This window comes from Aquarana catesbeiana, linkage group LG07, assembly GCF_042186555.1.
Source record: "Aquarana catesbeiana isolate 2022-GZ linkage group LG07, ASM4218655v1, whole genome shotgun sequence".
NCBI classification, from domain to species: domain Eukaryota; kingdom Metazoa; phylum Chordata; class Amphibia; order Anura; family Ranidae; genus Aquarana; species Aquarana catesbeiana.
Window position 1 is genome coordinate 315,290,032 of NC_133330.1, and position 17,890 is coordinate 315,307,921.

At 44.8% G+C, this 17,890-nt stretch overlaps 1 protein-coding gene across 1 annotated transcript in view; it reads right to left on the bottom strand.

The window, feature by feature from the left end:
• The window catches only part of ST6GALNAC3 (ST6 N-acetylgalactosaminide alpha-2,6-sialyltransferase 3), a 473,122-nt gene that overhangs the window by 184,940 nt on the left and 270,292 nt on the right, over positions 1-17,890 (bottom strand). The window contains exon 3 of the mRNA XM_073593717.1: positions 13,867-14,276. Coding sequence (XP_073449818.1) covers positions 13,867-14,276 — 410 coding nt within the window. The remainder of the gene's footprint in view (positions 1-13,866; positions 14,277-17,890) is intronic.

The following is a 17,890-nucleotide window of genomic DNA, read 5'->3' on the forward strand; positions in this document are numbered from 1 at the left end:
AGTTGACAGCAACAGATTCCAAATGAAAATAGCACACTTGAAATGAACTCTGGACCTTTTATCTGCTCCTTGTAAATGGGATAATGAGGGAATAACACACACCTGGCCATGAAACAGCTGAGCAGCCAATTGTCCCATTACTTTTGGTCCCTTAAAAAGTGGGAGGCACATATACAAACTGTTGTAATTCCTACACCGTTCACCTGATTTGGATGTAAATACCCTCAAATTAAAGCTGAAAGTCTGCAGTTAAAGCGCATCTTGTTCGTTTCATTTCAAATCCATTGTGGTGGTGTATAGAGCCAAAAAGATTAGAATTGTGTTGATGTCCCAATATTTATGGACCTGACTGTACTTCTGTAGTAATGAGGGCTATATCAAAAGTGATGCAAAAGCGGGCATAGAAAATACGCTGCATGCAAGTGGACGGTAGAAATAAATGGATGTATTATGGCACGTCAATTAAACAATGCACAAATCAATAAACAGGCAATTGAACATGTTTAAAGATGCTGTACTAGATAATGCAAACACTGACCCATAAGATGGCAATCAACTGAATCAGCTTTTAACTGATGCAAACAGTGTTAAATGTATTGGCGTTAACTGACTTAAAAATAAGTGTCCTCGTGTGCACACTATGCATACAACGCCAATAGTGGGTGGGTGTATGCATTCCTGACAAATGGGTACCCCTGGAGGTGACTGTAAAGTACCTGGCGCCTAACTGTCAACATTATCCGGCTATAATTGGGGCCCTTCTGTAAGGTGATACATGTAAAGCAGTCCCTTTAAGTGTGTGCAATTGATGGCTGCTAAGTAAGGAGCAGTCTCTGTTGCATTAACTGTGTCAGTGTTGAGATAAGCACAGATTCAGCTTACCACTCCTGGTACACAGGAATCTGGTCCAGATCACTTGGCAGTCTGCTGACCTCAGGTACCAGGGACCTGATGACTCAGTCCTCATGAACAGGTCCGCACAAGGCTCAGTCTCTCAGCTCTGGTCCTCCCTGGTTCTCCCATGCTGTAAACACTTACGGCAACAGGTCTTTCCAGCTCTGGTCTCAGCTCAGCAAACAATCTCTCAGTGGTTCAGTCTCACTGGTGCTATGCTTGGACATCAGCAACAGGTCCATGTCCTATCTGGTGCAGGTACAGACACCCCAGTTGTTAGTCTACACTCTCTTGTCCCAGCGCTTCAAGAAACTCTGGCTCCAGCCTGTATAGCTCGGTTTCCTCCACAAAATTGCCCAGCAAAAGTCCTAACTCTCTTGTGCATAGCCTTATGCCCCTCTTATTCCAGAGCCAATTCACATCCATTCACTTGCACTGCACTAAGCTCCTTAAGGACTACAGTTCCCAGCACCTTTTACAGCCATTGCATAGCTAATGCTAAAATGGACAGCTCTTTTGCTGCCAGGAAGGGAGCAGGAGCGAGCAGTGGGGAGGACACAAGCCCGGTCTGCTCACACAACAGGGAAGCATCAGGTGAGAGCCAGCTGCTGCACCACAGACAGAGGTTCTGTCCCTGTCACAGCGGGGTGGAGACCAGGTGGAGGACAACACAGCCAGCGGCAATCAGCTACACTTACTTTACTCTACTGCTCTTCCTCTATAGTAACTTTTCTTCTTCCTTTTCATTGCAAATAAATAATGAATTCCAAGCAGAAGCAACATGCCTTCATTGAGTTCTTGATGAAGGAGGGGTGCAGGCTGTCTGACATCCACAGAAGGCTACAGAATTAGAGATGCACTAAAATTTTGGTCGCCGAAACATATCGGGTGAAAATGGTGTTATTGGCGTTTTGCCGAGAAGAAAAAAAGGTGGCATTAACGGCGCAGAAAACGCACACGATTTTTGCCGCAAAGTTGCAGTGATTTTACCGCAAATTTGCCAAGATTTTACTGTGCTTATGGTTTGTTTTTCATCGGTCATGTGACTCAAAAACGTATCACGGGTGCTTTAATAATGCATTCTCACTGCCTTTTCAATGCATTTCAACAGAGGTGCATTTTTGGTGTGTTTTTTTAACTGACCAAAAATGCAGCAAGCAGGATTTTTAACACCACAACGGAAGCGCAACTGACCAATGTGAAGACATAGAATTTTAAGGGATAGAATTTTCTTGAGCTTTACTTGCGCTAAAGGTGCCAATAATGGCCGTCAATAAATTCATATTTATTTAAATTAAAGATATTAATTAAAAAGTTGAATATAATACTAAAATATATTAATATTTTTTAAAAACTGTCAGTTATGGTTCCGGTTTTTGGCCAAGTGCATCCTGCATTTTCAGTTTCGGCACCAAAATTTCCATTCGGTGCACCTCTATACTGAATGTTTATAGAGATGACACCATTGGCAAGAGCAATATCGTGTCATTAGACATTCTTGTCAGTGGTGTCATCTCTGTAAACATTCTGTAGCCTTTTATGGATGTTGGACAGCCTGCATCGCTGCTTCATCAAGAACTCAATGACAGCACATTGCTTCTGCTTGGAATCAATTATTTACCTGCATTGAAAAAGAAGAAGAAAAGTTACAATAGAGGAAGAGTTACTCTACCAGCATGTGAAATTTGAACGACCTATGTAAGTTAAAGTGGTTGCAGCTACACAGGGGCGCTCCTCCACACGCTTTTACAGGGCATAGGGAGTCTGGGACCACTGGCTAGTATATGCTAACCGCACAGCCTTATATAAGGCGCTGGTCTGTCTCCAACCGCATCTAATCATTACCATACAACGGTTATTCCACCGGTATGGGAATAGATTTCTTCAAGCCAACAATTTATCTGAATGGCGTCCTGTGCCTCTCCTGAAATTTGACTTTTTTTAAGCTCCTAATAAGGAATCACTTCATTTGTGCTAATATATGTGACCATTCTCCATCCTGTACCCCTGATGAAGGTATAAAAAAAAACGGAAACGCGTCGGGTATCAGGGCATTTACCCATTGGAGAGTATCAGTGCCATTTTTGTATTCTGTTTGCTTTTTGTGTTTTGCCATGTTTGTAATATGCACTACTAGACGTTTTACGTCTTTTTATATTTCTATTTGCTCACCTGTCTAATTGTTCTACATTTATGTAATAAATAGTTTTTTATACTCATCCAGTGTTGGTGGTCTATTAAAGTCCCATCTAGGGGGTATTTTTTTCTTGGTCTATGTAAGTTAAAGGGGTTGCAAGCCCTCGTGTTTTTTTTCACCTTAAAGTGGAGTTCCAATAAAAAAAAAAATTAAAAGTCAGCAGCTACAAATACGGCAGCTGCTGACTTTTAATCGGACACTTACCTGTCCCAGGGTCCAGCGATGCGGGGGAACAAAGCCCCGCTCGACTCCCCCTCCTCTCTGTGACGCCGGCATTGTCACTGTGCGCGCCCAGTTGTGGCTTCACAGCCGGGCACGCACTGCGCATGCACGAGCCACACTGCGCGCTGTGACTGGCCGGGCAATCATCTGGGACCTGTGACGTGTCCCAAAGGATTGCCGAGAGGGAGGGGAGAGAGGTGATCTCCCGTCCGGCGCCGCAGAGCCCCGGGAGGAAGTGGGAGCTGGAACCCTCTAAAAAGAGGGTTTTCGCTCCCCCCCCCCAAAAAAAATGACATGTGGCATGTCAGGGGGTCACCTTCCCTTAAAGCGGAAGTTCCATTTTTGGGTGGAACTCTGCTTTAATGCATCCTATGCATTAAGGTGAAAAAACACCTGGCAGTCACCGGCCCCCAGCCCCCCCCCGTTTTACTTCCCTGAGCCCCTTCATCTCTTTGGCTGGGACGCGCTGTCCCTCCCTCCACGGGGTCCCGGCTCTTGATTGGATAGATTGATAGCAGTGCAGCCATTGGCTCCCGCTGCTGTCAATCAAATCCAATGACGCGGGCGCCGGGCCGAGCCCGGCATTCGTGTCTGTGGACGCAAATGCTGGACTCGGGAGCGCACCCGCAAGGTAACCCCCTCAGGAGAGCGCTTCTCCTAGTGGGTTATCTGATGCGGGGTGCAACCGCGAGAGCCGCCGGGGGACCCCAGAAGAGGATGTTCGGGGCCACTCTGTGCAAAACGAGCTGCACGGTGGAGGTAAGTATGACATGTTTGTTATTTAAAAAAACGATCCTTTACAATCACTTTAAGGGCTCTTTCACATGGGGCGGATCAGTGATGATCCGCCCCGTGAACATCCGCTTGCTCAGCGGGGATCGCTCCGTGGATCCCCGTTGAGCAGGAAGATGACAGGTCCGTCGCTGCACACTGTGCAGCGACGGACCTGTCAGAGCGCCGCTCTTTCCTATGGGGGATCGGGTGATGACGGACCGTAGAGTCCGTCGTCACCCGATCCGATCCGAAAACGGATGGAAAAGTAGGTTTTTCCTCCGTCACACTTTTTCGGATCGGAGCCGGGTCGGATGTCAGCGGACCTGTCACCGCTGACATCCGACGCTCCATGGAGTGTCCGTTCAGGTCCGCCTAAAAAACTGACAGGCGGACCTGAACGGACAGTCCGTGTGAAGTGTGAAAGAGGCCTAAGAAAAAAGTTATGTCCGCTTATGCATGACTTCTGGTACAACTGGAAAATAAATAATAAATATCTGTTGTTTTTTTAATTGGAAAGTGATTTCTATAATCATAATTGTTCATCTTTACTTAACATTTCAGCTTTTCTGTATTCAAGGTGCTTTGCACTTTTAGACAAATCTTGCTATTTGCAACTAAATGCTGCAGATGGTTTTGTAAATGTTTATTGCAACCTCTTGGAATTTTGTCCAGCGCCCTTTGGATTTGGATGGCATCTCCTGCAGCCATCTAAGCTGCTGTAACTTGCCTATCTCCTTCACAAGACTCTGACAAGAAATCAATTTTTTCCCCATCGTTCGGAGGAGTAGCGAGATCCAATTCATTCTCTGAGAAACACTATTTTTTCCGCCAGTAATCTAATATTCTTTAAATGAAAGTTGAAGCTTCAATTTGGAGCAAACAAATTACATTTCAATAAGTCGCTGACTTTTATCAGTACAGGTTGAGTTACACTTTATGAGGGAACCGGGACCAATCATCATAAAAAGGGGAAAAGAAAAAGTTTTCAGACCGCAGAGACCCCAGATAGGATTGCGCCACGTCTGACAAAGTTATATTGTCCATTTTACACCTTCGCTCTGAGTTGTGCCCGTTGTTTCATCATGTAAGATGTGTTCAGTAGCTTTTCATAATTATGCCCGAAGGTCTAACTAGTGAAGACACTTCAACGCAGATCAGGCGATAAATAATGCATAGCGTCTTCTTTTAGGGGCTCCTACGGGGCTCATAGGTAACGTGGGAACACTGTACTGACGTTACTGAGTTACAGGCCTGCTCCCTTGAATAGTACAATAGAGAATGATCTAGAGATAATGCAAAAATAAAACACGACTTAGACAGCGGAGGCTGTTCATTATTGTCAAAATGAATAATGTAACAGAGATACCAAAGGTACAAAAACGGAAGGGAATGAATTCCAGTGAAAACATTACATGTTAAGATAGTCTTAAATCCTCATCATTTTTATTTTAACACATTGAGTACAATACAATAAACATTCCTCATTAAACCCTGATGTCAGACTGCCGACCTCTGCCGACATCGCCTGAGCCGCCGTGCGCTGTACATCCTTCCTGGCGGCTTAGCAGCCAGGAGATCAGCTACAGGCACAGTGACTAGAGTCTGCAGGCGTCCACACTGCAGAGCGGCTCCATCCATTCTCCCACAGATCAAGGGATCTGGTTCCAAGCTTTTATACATAGGACAAGTGTGAAGCAAGTTTTTTAAATGTGAGAGCAACCAGTGGTGGAGCTTGGTGGGGGAGCCGGGGGGGCCGCCCCGGGCGCAACATTTAGGAGGGTGCAGAGATTAGTCCGAGTCCCACACTGTGACTGTTCTTGGTACTGTGTCTGATCATGGCATGGACTGCCCTCTCCACCCCGGACCAGGCCCAGACATCCTGCAGCGCTTTCAGTGCCAATCCCAGTCCTCTGCAGCTCCTCGCTCCATCTGGCCCACATATAGGGATGGAAGCCGGCTACGTTTAGCAGAGGAGGGAGGAGGAGGTGACAGCACACAGCTCACAGGAGGATACACCACCAGTCCGATCCCGGTCTGATCCTTGGAGAACATCGGGCGGTGTGTGGGGCATGTGATCGGAGTACTGCCACCAGGGGCGTCTTAAAGGCATCATGGGCCCCTGGGCAAAGTAATGCACTGGGGTCTCTACCAGCCTGCCCCAATTTATGTACATTCTTTCAAGAATTAAAGTATAAATAAATGATAGAAACATATATTTATTAGTACTTTCAATAAAATTTTAAACAATAAGAAAACGTGCCATAAATCAAAGACTAATCAACACAAAGGGCACAGAACAGGGGGAGACAGAAGGGCACAGTACATGGGGGGATCAGAAGGGCACAATACTGGGATCAGGAGGGCACAGTACAGGTTTTGGGATGCTTCCTGGGACACGGCCATCCTAGGACAGCTTAGTAAAAAGCGTGGCTGTCCTGGAAGATGTGGGACAGTTGGAAAGTATGATGTAATGCAAGATTATCATGCACCTAGGGCTCCTAGGCAGTGCCCAGGGGTACCCATGTATTAAGACAGCTCTGACTGCCATTGTCCCGAAGGGATTATCAGGCGGTATGCAGCGGCACGCAACAGGTAGTGGAGGGAGACCCCTCGGGGCGCAGAGCTGCGAGCTAACACTGAGGTGAGTCCCCATTACTGACCCGCACAGGTGAACTTCCTAAGCGATGTGCCGATCTTTGTATAGAGTAGAGACGAAGAACCAGGACAGCCAGAACCAATAAACACTTATTGGGATTTTTTTTTTCTCCAAACATATGTAGCACAATGCATTTTGACTTACATTTATGAAGAAATTTGATTCTTTTTAATCGGATATGTATTATAACAGTAACGAGATATCGGGGGGGTTTCAAAATTTTGGTCTTTTTTTTGTGTAGCGGGCACCTACTTTCCTTGTCAAAAGAAGTTTATTGAGTATACAATGTTATAAAGATACATAAAGTAAGTTTACAAGGATCTATAAAGTAAGCTCATTGTTTTACAGTAGGGTTTATATAGGTAAATATCATGAAATTTCAAATATTAAACATTGGGTTCATGTAAACCTAAATTAAAGATATATATCATTTCCTTAGTTACTTTTGTAGGTATTTAAATGATTTAACGGGCACCTACTTTCATGTAGGTGACCTTTTCTGAGCTTAAATGAAAAAGTACAGTTTCAGGTAAAATTTAGGCAGGCTTGTAATATTATATCAGGCCTGGTTGTTTATTTTGGGAACTGGGAGTGTCAGTGTAGTGCAGGGTGTGGCCACCTGTGCTTGGACCCAGAGATGCCTCCTCTTGCTTTCAATGAAATGATTTTGGAAGAGAGGTTGGACTTGGGATCTGAGTGTCAGGCAGCTTGTGGGTGAGTTCTGGCCAATCATTAATTTACTTGGAAGGAGGCGGGATTCTCATAAAAGCTGGGGTCACATGACTGCAAAGTGGAGTTTTTGCAGAAAGGGAGAGCCTGCAAAGAGAGGTTCCCCTGCGGGGAGCCAAGCGGAGCCCCCCCCCCCTACGGGGAAGGAGGGGGGGACCGGGACATGCGGAGGAGAGGATGACACCGGACAGTATGTAGTCACGGGTGTCGCTGGACGCCCCTACGGGGAAGGAGGGGGGGACCGGGACACGCGGAGGAGAGGATGACACCGGACAGTATGTAGTCGTGGGTGTCGCTGGACGCCCCTACGTGGAAGGGAGCGTGCCAGACTGGAGAGAAAGTACAGAGAAATACTTATGGAAGAAGTAGCAACTAAGCGGACTACATCTGGGCAGTCGTTTGTTTGTGAGTGGAACATGGACTATCGATCGAGTGAAAGCCCAGGGGGAGGGTACTACCAGAGGCTGAGGGATGTTGGTACGCAAGTCAGCGAAACAGGTGGTGATGGCCTGTGACTTTGGGTTCAACAATGCCCCGGGATTCCAATCAGTCAGGCGGGAGGATTACCGTATTTATCGGCGTATAACACGCACTTTTTTCCCCTTAAAATCAGGGGAAAATCGTGGGTGCGTGTTATACGCCGATCCCCGCTATTTTTGTGATCTATCGGAGCGATCGCTGCGATCGCCGCCGACATTCACATAGCGTGTATTTTTAAATATGGCGCCACGGAGTTCGGAGGGACTCGGCGGCGCTCGTTCAGCTGAACGAGCGCCGCCGAGAACACAGTGACTGGGCGGAGCCGAGATACACATAGCCGAGGGTTCTCGGCTCTTCTCGGCGCCGTTCACAGTCCCGCCCAGTCCCGCCATTGGACCTCTGTTATGTCCATCATAGGGACTGGGCGTGACTGTGAACGGCGCCGAGAAAAGCCGAGAACCCTCGGCTATGTGTATCTCGGCTCCGCCCAGTCACTGTGTTCTCGGCGGCGCTCATTCAGCTGAACGAGCGCCACTGAGTCCCTCCGAACTCCGCGGTGCATTATTTAAAAATACACACTAAACTTGTGTATGTCGGCGGCACTGGGGACAAGGCTGCACTGACCACTGGGGACAAGGCTGCACTGGGGCAAAGCTGCACTGGGGCAAGGCTGCACTGACAAGGCTGCACTGGGGCAAAGCTGCACTGACAATTCTGCACTGGGGCAAAGCTGCACTGACAATTCTGCACTGGGGCAAAGCTGCACTGACAAGGCTGCACTGGGGCAAAGCTGCACTGACAAGGCTGCACTGGACACTGGGGCAAAGCTGCACTAACAAGGCTGCAGATGAACACTGATGAGGCTGCATTGATGGGCATTTAAATGTAAGTTTTTTTTCCTTAAACTTCCCTCCTAAAAGTTTTTTTCCTTAAAATTACCTCCTAAACTTGGGGTGCGTGTTATACTGCGGCGCGTGTTATACGCCGATAAATACGGTATTCAGAGTAATCTCTTCTTTAGCTCAACTTGGAAGTACCATATAGACGGGAAGTAGTGGTAAAAAGGTGGCGGTAAAGCTACAAGGACAAATAGAGATACAGACTGTTCTAAAAAGTTCTGCAGGTGAAGAGTGACTCTTTACCATACATTCTCTAGTAAATCTACTTCCGTCTTCCCCACGAAGAGATCATTGAGAGTGATTTCTTATAGTCCGCATTGTTTTAAGTCTTTGCATGGAACAGGCAAAGGAAGAAATTATAAAGCAGTATAAGAGCATCTCAAAAAAAACCTTCTATCCCAGTTCACGTTGTATCAATAAAAGCAAGAGAAAACTACAATATGGACTGTTTTCTATTTCTATGGGCTAGATGGTAAATATAATTTATAGATATAACACACAAATTGCAGCCCCTACGGGGGTAGTGCGCTACATTTGTTTATATAATAAACAAAAAAATCAATTGGTGATCAAATACCACCAAAAAAAAAAAAAAAAAAAAAAAAGCTCTATTTGTGTGTAAAAAATTATATAAATTTCATTTGGGAACAGTGATGCATGACCGCGCAATTACCAGCTAAAGTAGCGCAGTGCTGAATAGCAAAAAATGACCAAGTTATGACATTTTGCCAAAATGCCAACAGTTATTTCTTTAATCAAAAACAATTGACCTAACCTTTGCCCAAGATTCTGACCATTTATGGGCAAAGGTTAGGTTAACCCATTCTTATCTATCCTCTTTCACTCTCCTATCCCATCCAACAAAACCACTTCCTTCCCTGATTATTCTTGTATTTCTTATATGTACACCACAGGTAAAAGTCAGGCCAAACATTTTATTAGCAAGATGTAAACAAAAATGTGTATTAAAAACATCAAATACCATAACTTGCTTCAAATGACTTCTTAAATAGAGTACTTCTAAACTATTAGGCCTAATGCACACTGGACCTTTCTTTGGCCATCTCTCCTAAACGCCTTTCCTGGCAGAAAAAACGATTGACGCTTGTAAGGCCTCATGCACACTCAAAAGTGACTTTCTAAAGGCGTATGATATATATTTTTTTCTTTCTCTAAATGCCCCGCCATGTTATCCACTTGCCGACCATATAACTTACATATACAGTGGCAAAGTGGCACTGCTGCGCAGGATCACATACCTAGTATGTGATCCTGCACGTCCGCATCTGGGGCGTGCATGCGCGCCACCGGCGGCCCGCTCCCGCTGTGATTTTACACACAGCTGGAGCTGATCGGCAGGTACCACAGACTCAATGTCCGCCGACACCCGCCGATCCTTCGGTACTGAGGGAGAATGGTGGTCTGCCTATGTAAACAAGGCAGATCGCTGTTCTGTCAGTAGGGAAGGCATTGATCTTGTGTTCCTGCAAAGCAGGGACAACGGTTCATGTCTCCCCCTAGTGAAAGCACCTCCCATAGTACACAGAAACACAGGCTAGGCACACAGTTAACCCTTTGATCGCCCCTGATGTTAACCCCTTCCCAGACAGTGTGATTAGTACAGTGAGAATGCAAATCTTTTATATTTTCCAAACATATGCAGCAGAATGCATATTTGCCTAAATTAATGAGGAATTTTTTTTTTTTTTTTTTTTGGATGTGTTTTATAGCAGAATATAAAAAATGTTTTTTTTTTTTTTCAAAATTGTCGGTCTATTTTTGTTTATAGCGCATACAATAAAAACTGCAGAGGTGATCAAATACCACCAAAAGAAAGATCTATTTGTGGGAAAAAAAGGACATCAATTTTATTTGGGTATAGTGTCACATGACCGCGCAATTGTCAGCTAAAGTAACACAGTGCCGTATCGCAAAAAAAAAAAAATCGCAAAAAAATGGCCTGGTTATGAAAGGGAGTAAATCTTCCAGATGGCACATGGTTAACTTATGTGTGCAAGTGTTTACAGGCGTTTAGAGGCAGAAAAAAAAATCACGTTCAAGAGAGGAGTGTTTTGGCCTAAACGCGGGTAAGCAGGTGTAAACGTGTCTAAGCGCTAGACATGTTTAGTGCTTGAGCGTTTTTTCATTTCAATGCCAAGAATAAAGGAATATTCTGGCAAATAATATAAATAAACCTGCAAGCATTTGACGTGTCTAAACGCATTTGCAAAACCGTGGCTTAGGCCGATTTTTTAAGCTGCTTTCTCCTACCAGGAGAAAAGCATTTATAAAAGCCTCAGTGTGCATTAAGCACATGTAAATGCATTTAGGCATGTGAAGCGCTTGAGCATGAATTAATTTAGTTGGTCAGAATAATCATTTATTCTGGCTATTGAAATGAATTAACGCTCAAGTGCTAAACACGTCTATCGTTAATGAGCATTTAGTTGCGTTTACACACATCAAGTGTTTTTTCCGTCAAAACTCTGCTGCTCCTATAAACATCCCAGCCTCTAAATTCCTCTAAGGACCTGTGAATGGACAAATAGGGGATGATTTACTAAAGCTGGAGAATGCAGATTTACAAAATCTGGTGCAGCCCTGCATAGAAACCAATCAGCTTCCAGGGTTTGTTTTTTTTGTCAAAGCTTAATTGAACTTACCGTATATTCTCGAGTATAAGCCAAGTTTTTCAGCACATCTTTTTTGTGCTGAAAATGCCCCCCTCGGCTTATACTTGAGTCAGGCACTTTTCTGCAGCAGAGAATGACATTTTCCGAACCGAATTTGGGGCCCCGACAGGGCCAGTTGATGCTAGGAACCCCAAATTGGTGTGCAAACTAGCACTACAACATATCCAAAGCTGGAGTTCCTAGCACCAAGTGGCCCCAAGATACGGGGCCCCAGAGTTGGTTTGGAAAATGTCATTCTCTGCTGCAGAAAAGTGCTTGACATTTTCCGAACCGACTTTGGGGCCCCGTATCTTGGGTCCCTTTGTATCTCGGGGCTACTTGGTGCTAGGAACCCCAGCTTTGGATATGTTGTAGTGCTAGTTCCACTGGGTTTGCACACCATATTTGGGGTGCCTAGCACCAAGTGGCCCCGTGATACAGGGTCCCAAATTCGGTCAACTGTGTCCATTTACAGCAATGTCATTTCGGGACCCTTTGGGTCCAGAGACCCCAAATTTTGGCTGCAGCTAGGGGGCATCTAGGAACCCTTAACTACCAAGTTTGAAGTTGGGGGGACCTATGGCTGCAAATGGGCACAGTGAGGCTGCAAATAGGCATTGTTGACCCTCTTTTCCACTTACAGTAGCTGTGCATTTCTCACCCTAGGCTTATACTCGAGTCAATATGTTTTCCCAGTTTTCTGTGGTAAAATTAGGTGCCTCGGCTTATATTCGGGTCAGCTTATACTCGAGTATATACGGTAAGTTAGAAGCTGATTGGTTACCATGCACAGCTGCACCAGATTTTGCACTCTCCAGTTTTAGTAAATCAACCCCATAGGGTAACATTAACCTGGTTGTTATGTCAGAAGGTTTTTTTATCTTAATGCATTCTATGCATTAGGATAAAAAACATTCTGTGTGCAGCAGCCATCCTAGTACTTACCTGAGCCCCATCTCTCTCCAGCGATGTCCACGAGTGCCTCAGCCGTCTGGGACTCTCTTCCTGATTGGCTGAGACACAGCAGTGACGCCATTGGGTCCCGCTGCCGTCAATCAAAGCCAGTTAGCCAATCAGGAGAGAGAGGGAGTGGGGCCGAACTGGGCTCTGTGTCTGAATGGACACATGGAGCTGTGACTCGGCTCTGGTGCCCCCATAGCAAGTTGCTCGCTGTGGGGGTGCTCAACAGGAGGGAGGGGCCAGGAGAGCCGAAGAGAGGTACCGAGAAGAGGACGATCTTGCCTGCCCTGTGAAAAACCACTACACAGAGCATGTAAGTATGACATGATAACGCCAGGCGCCTTTAACAGCAGCATTAAAAACAACCAGTGTGGGAGATGTGGAGAGATGACATCCCTTCCCTAGATAGGGAGAGCTGGGACGATTCTTTGGAGGGTGGTCCTAAACCGGTGATCTCGTTCAGGGACAAACTGATCCTAGTCAAGTTTTTGCATAGGGTGTACTATACCTCTGTGAGGCTCCATAAGATGTACCCAGCACGGTATCTAAAGTGTCCTCTGTGTCGTATCCACCTAGGGTCCTATCTGCATATGTTTTGGGACTGTCCAAGTATTGCGGAATTCTGGTCGGATGTTTTTGAATTAATAAACTTTAGATTGCAACTGTCACTTCCAGCTTCCCTGGAGTTGGCGCTTTTGGGGATACATGAGTATAAGTAGCATTCCATCATACCAAATTGCTAATTTCCTATATATTATTTTATGCTAAAAAAGAAATCCTCCTTAAGTGGACCTCTTTAGCCCCCCTGTGGTGTCCTCCTGGTAAGTAATGGTGGATGCTGCCTTGCCTAGGTAAAAACGTACTTATATAAGTCGTGGCCATCCTTGGAAATATGATAAAGTGTCCTTGGATCTGGGGTTAAGATGCTTTAACTATTCCCATCTCTCACCCTGACCCTTGTCTCCTTTTTACTTGCATCCTTTTCCTTTCTCCCCCCCCCCCCCCCCCTTCTCTCCTTGTTGGTCTCTTCTTGGCTGCCTCAATGGTCACTTTTGTTTTTTGACTGAATAGTCCAACAAGGTGTTCCTCTGTGTCTCATACTCTGGTGCTGAGGCTGATTGTTCTGTATCTTAGTGTATGTGATATACGGTATATTTCGTGACATTGTATGGTTAGGTCCTTTTGTCTTCCCATTCCTTGCCTGTTATGTATGGTACTGTATTTTATTTATGAGACTATTTCTCCTGTAATGTTTTGATTTTCAATAAAGCAATCCTGATTTGTAAAAATATATAAAATAAAAAAACATCCAGTGTGCATGAGGCCTTAGGTCCTCTTGAATATATCTACTTTAGCTACCTTCGTAGTAAACATGCATCTCACCGATCTCTCCCAGTCTCCTGTTTGAAGACACTGTCACAGTAGTTCATGCGCATCTCCGTCGTTATGTAGACTTTAGCCCCAGTGTAGTTTTCTACCACTTTGCGCAGCATGTTGTACACAATCCCCTTCCCGTCCTGCCGCATGTTCCTGAAAGGACCCCATATGACATAGATGGTGTCATTGGTCTCCTTGAAGAAGTAATTGGGGTCTTTGATCAGGAGAGGGACGCTGGTATGAGACACGACCCTGATTGTAGTCCTCTTCCCAACATCTTCTGTATAGCCTTTGGTGGGAGCATTGTTCATTCTCCATATGCAAGAAGAGTGGTCGATTTCGGGTCCAACCTTCTGTCCAATCATCTGCCCCGAATTGGATACGATAGCGCAATGGTTGCAGTCAAGCTCAAGAGGCTGGAGGAATAAAAAGGGATACAGGTATATCAAGCTAGAAAATATGCCATTTAAAATTGACGTAGTCTACTTGCCCTGTCCCTCATTGTTGCTTATGTGTTTCAGACCTCCTGATTTGCATTCATCTAACCCAGTCTCCACAAAGTCCCTCTTCCCTACCATAGAGGGCGCCAACATTGCCAACCCGGAATGAATTTGTAATGGAATACAAAACAAAATGATGGACAGCTCAGGTTCTTTTTTTCACCAAGACACCAACACAGCACTGAAATGCCAACAAACATACTGGAATTTAAAGTGGAACTCAAGGCTAATAGTTATTTACACCAAAAGAATATATCATGGAACAGTCTTACCTACCAAAGGACTTTTTATATATTTTGTATATCCAGGCCCAAGAGTTACACAGCCCCACAGCACATCCAGGTGGAGAATACTACGCCAGGGATGATATACTTTGCATACTCACCTTAGGTCAGCTTGGAACAATAAAAGTATGCAGCTGCAGTCTTGGGTCCCCATAGGATAGATTGATAGCAGGAGGAGCGTGAATACGCCGCAGAGACCACTCTTATCGGAAACCGGACCGCCAGCCAAAGAAGAGGATACTGTAAGTTTGCCACATCATCCCTTTAATCCAGGACACATATTAATTACAAAGGTTCTGAGGCTGATTTAATGCAGATAAGGCACCATGTGAGATTAATTACCACCTTAATCAGCCACAGAACCCATGTAATTAGAGTCCATTCACACAGGGACGACTTGTCAGGCGACCTAGTCGCCTGACAAGTCGCCTCCCGTTCTGTGCTATGGAACCGTTCTAAGGGGAGCAACGCAAGTCGCTCCGACTTAGAAAAAGGTTCCTGTACGACTTCGGGGGCGACTTGGGGCGACTTGCATAGACTTCTATACAGAAGTCGTCTTGCAAGTCGCCCGGGCAGTCGTTTGCAGGTCGCCTCGCTGAGGCGACCTGCAAGTCGTGTTGCCCCTGTGTGAATGGGGTCTGAATGTGTGTCCTGGATTAATGGGATGATGTAGCAACCCTAGGATACCGGGGTTATGGCAGCTAGCTGCTGCCATAACAACCATATTCCTCTTCAAAGGACGTCTATTGGCGTGCGGCGGTCCAGAAGTGGTTATATTTGTAAAAAAATGTTGAAAACCATTTATCATTTTCCTTCCATTTCACAATTATGTGTCACTTTGTGTTGGTCTATCACATAAAATCCCAATAAAATCCATTTATGTTTTTGGTTGTAACATGACAAAATGTGGAAAATGTCAAGGGGTATGAATACTTTTTCAAGGCACTGTATATTCCTTCCCTGTCGCTGAAATTTACAGCATTGTATTAGACAGAAAGTAACAGGTCCTCTTTGAGAACCACTTCATTTTATACAAATATCTCACAACAATCTTTTTTTTCTCAGTAAAGGGGAAAAAAAATAAAGAGAAAAATAAAAGGCATGTGCCAAATAACAATCTGCTTCCCACAGTGAGTATTTTCATTTTCAATCAAAAAAGCCATAGATAGAGAACAAGAAAGTGAAAGACATTAATATTGTTTCAATTTTATTGAATAGATTTATGGATAATCTGGGCATAAAGCAGAAAAGCAATAGAAAAGGCAGACGCACATTGCATATTTTATTTATACATATAAATTGTGGTCTGCTTTGCTGGGTGAGATTACACTTTCATTCTATGAATTGTCTCCTAACAAAGCGTGTCAGCTGTAATCTGCACTGGCTCTCCAGACGCCGCAGCACGTCGCTCTTATCTCTCCTGGATTCCTGTAAAACACTCGGATTTTATATGGATAATAAATGTCACTTTGATGGTAAGAAATAAAAAATAGGCATATTTCAATATTGCCTTGGCTATTGAAATTAGATTTTTTTTTTTTTTTTTTTTAACCGTAATGAGCAATATAATTAAATATGCAAGGAACACAGCTAAATACTTTTAGTAATAAAGTAGTCATTGTTTTAATTGTATTTGGTTACTCACAGCACAAAAATGGCTTCTGAGTTTAAAGGCAGAGCCTTAAAGTGAACCTGTGCTATGCCCATGTTGGCCAATAGAACAGCTTCTCTTTAAACCCTCCTAAACCTCTTAATGACATTTAGTTTGCAAAAAAGAGTACTGTGAATCATAAACAATTGCTGTTTTTTTTTTTTTTTTTCAAAAAAAAAAAAAGGTGAAAAAATTCTTGTTTTCACCTTTTTTGATCCTGCTGTAGTGCTGTAGATCCCCCTGAAGCCTATTTGGAGCCAGTGCATGTTTAGGTGCACTCCAACCATGGCTGCATGGCAATTCTCAGGGCAGCAGCCTGTCCTTGATGATGCCCTGGAGGAAGGGCGAAACGCGTCAAAGCATTTCAGGTTTACTCGCCAGTGACGCAACTTCCCATGTCCGTGGAACGCACGCCGTCAATGTGAACCCGGAAACACACTAATATACTGATGCCTGTTTTTTCATCTGTCCCGTAAGTGGCGTTGGTCAATCCGCAGTTTCTTAGTGCCGGTGTTCTGCCGAGAAAGTTCCGCTCGGCGGATAAGGACCCCTCTCTACTGCGCAGGCACTGCACCTGCGCAGTAGGATCCGGCGGAAATAGCCGAAGATGAATAGGGGAAAATCAGCTGTACACGGCGCCTGTAAGAGGACCCCTCGCGGGCTCGCTTCGCTCGCCACGCTTCGGGCACGGCCTCGCTTCGCTCGGCTCTTTTTTATTCCCCCTCTAGGTCCACTTGGATGGTGGGGAAGGAACCTGGACCCAGGGCGCAGGCGGCGTGTACAGCTGATTGTAGATTTTGTGCTTCGGCTATCTCCGGCGGCTGATAGTAGTTCGTACTGCGCAGGCGCTGCGCCTGCGCAGTACAGGGGGGGAACTTATCCGCCGAGGGAACTTTCTCGGCAAGACACAGGCAGTACTTCACTATGTCATATTTCTTTCCTTTTCTATATATGTGATCCTCCGCGGTCTGTATGGGAATCGTTTGTGGTAGCCTTACCATCCTTTTTACTCCAATCATCTGGAACAGCCTCTCCAAAATCTGGCTTTAATCCATTACTACCCCATTAAGCATTTTTGACCCCCGAACTGCAAAGCTGAGGGTCCATGATCTCCGGTGAGTGGGGTCACAGGAGGGGAGCGTATCTTTGATGTGTGGTACCTGAGGTTTCCTTATCACCTGGCTGTAAACTTTTTTTACCATTATCAACAATGAATAATAATTTTTGTTGTCATTAATAATCGTTTAACCATTTAATGTATCACTATTGCACTTGTGCACTTTACATTGTGATTGTATATGTTTATATCACTCCATTAGCAATGTTAATATTTGTTCAAGGTTTTAGCACCTTTGCTAATAGCAGCTGTGGTTTCCACATTTTATTATTTCGCTCTTTATTCCATTAGCGCTAGCTTTAGTTTGTTTCATATAATTCTCAGGGCAGGTTTCTTGATGGTGACAGCAGTGGATCATGTCTACTTAAAGTGGTTCTAAAGTCAGAAGGTTTTTTTTTATTTTAATGCATTCTATGCATTAAGATAAAAAGCCTTCTGTGTGCAGCAGCCCCCCCTAAAACTTACCTAAGCTCCATCT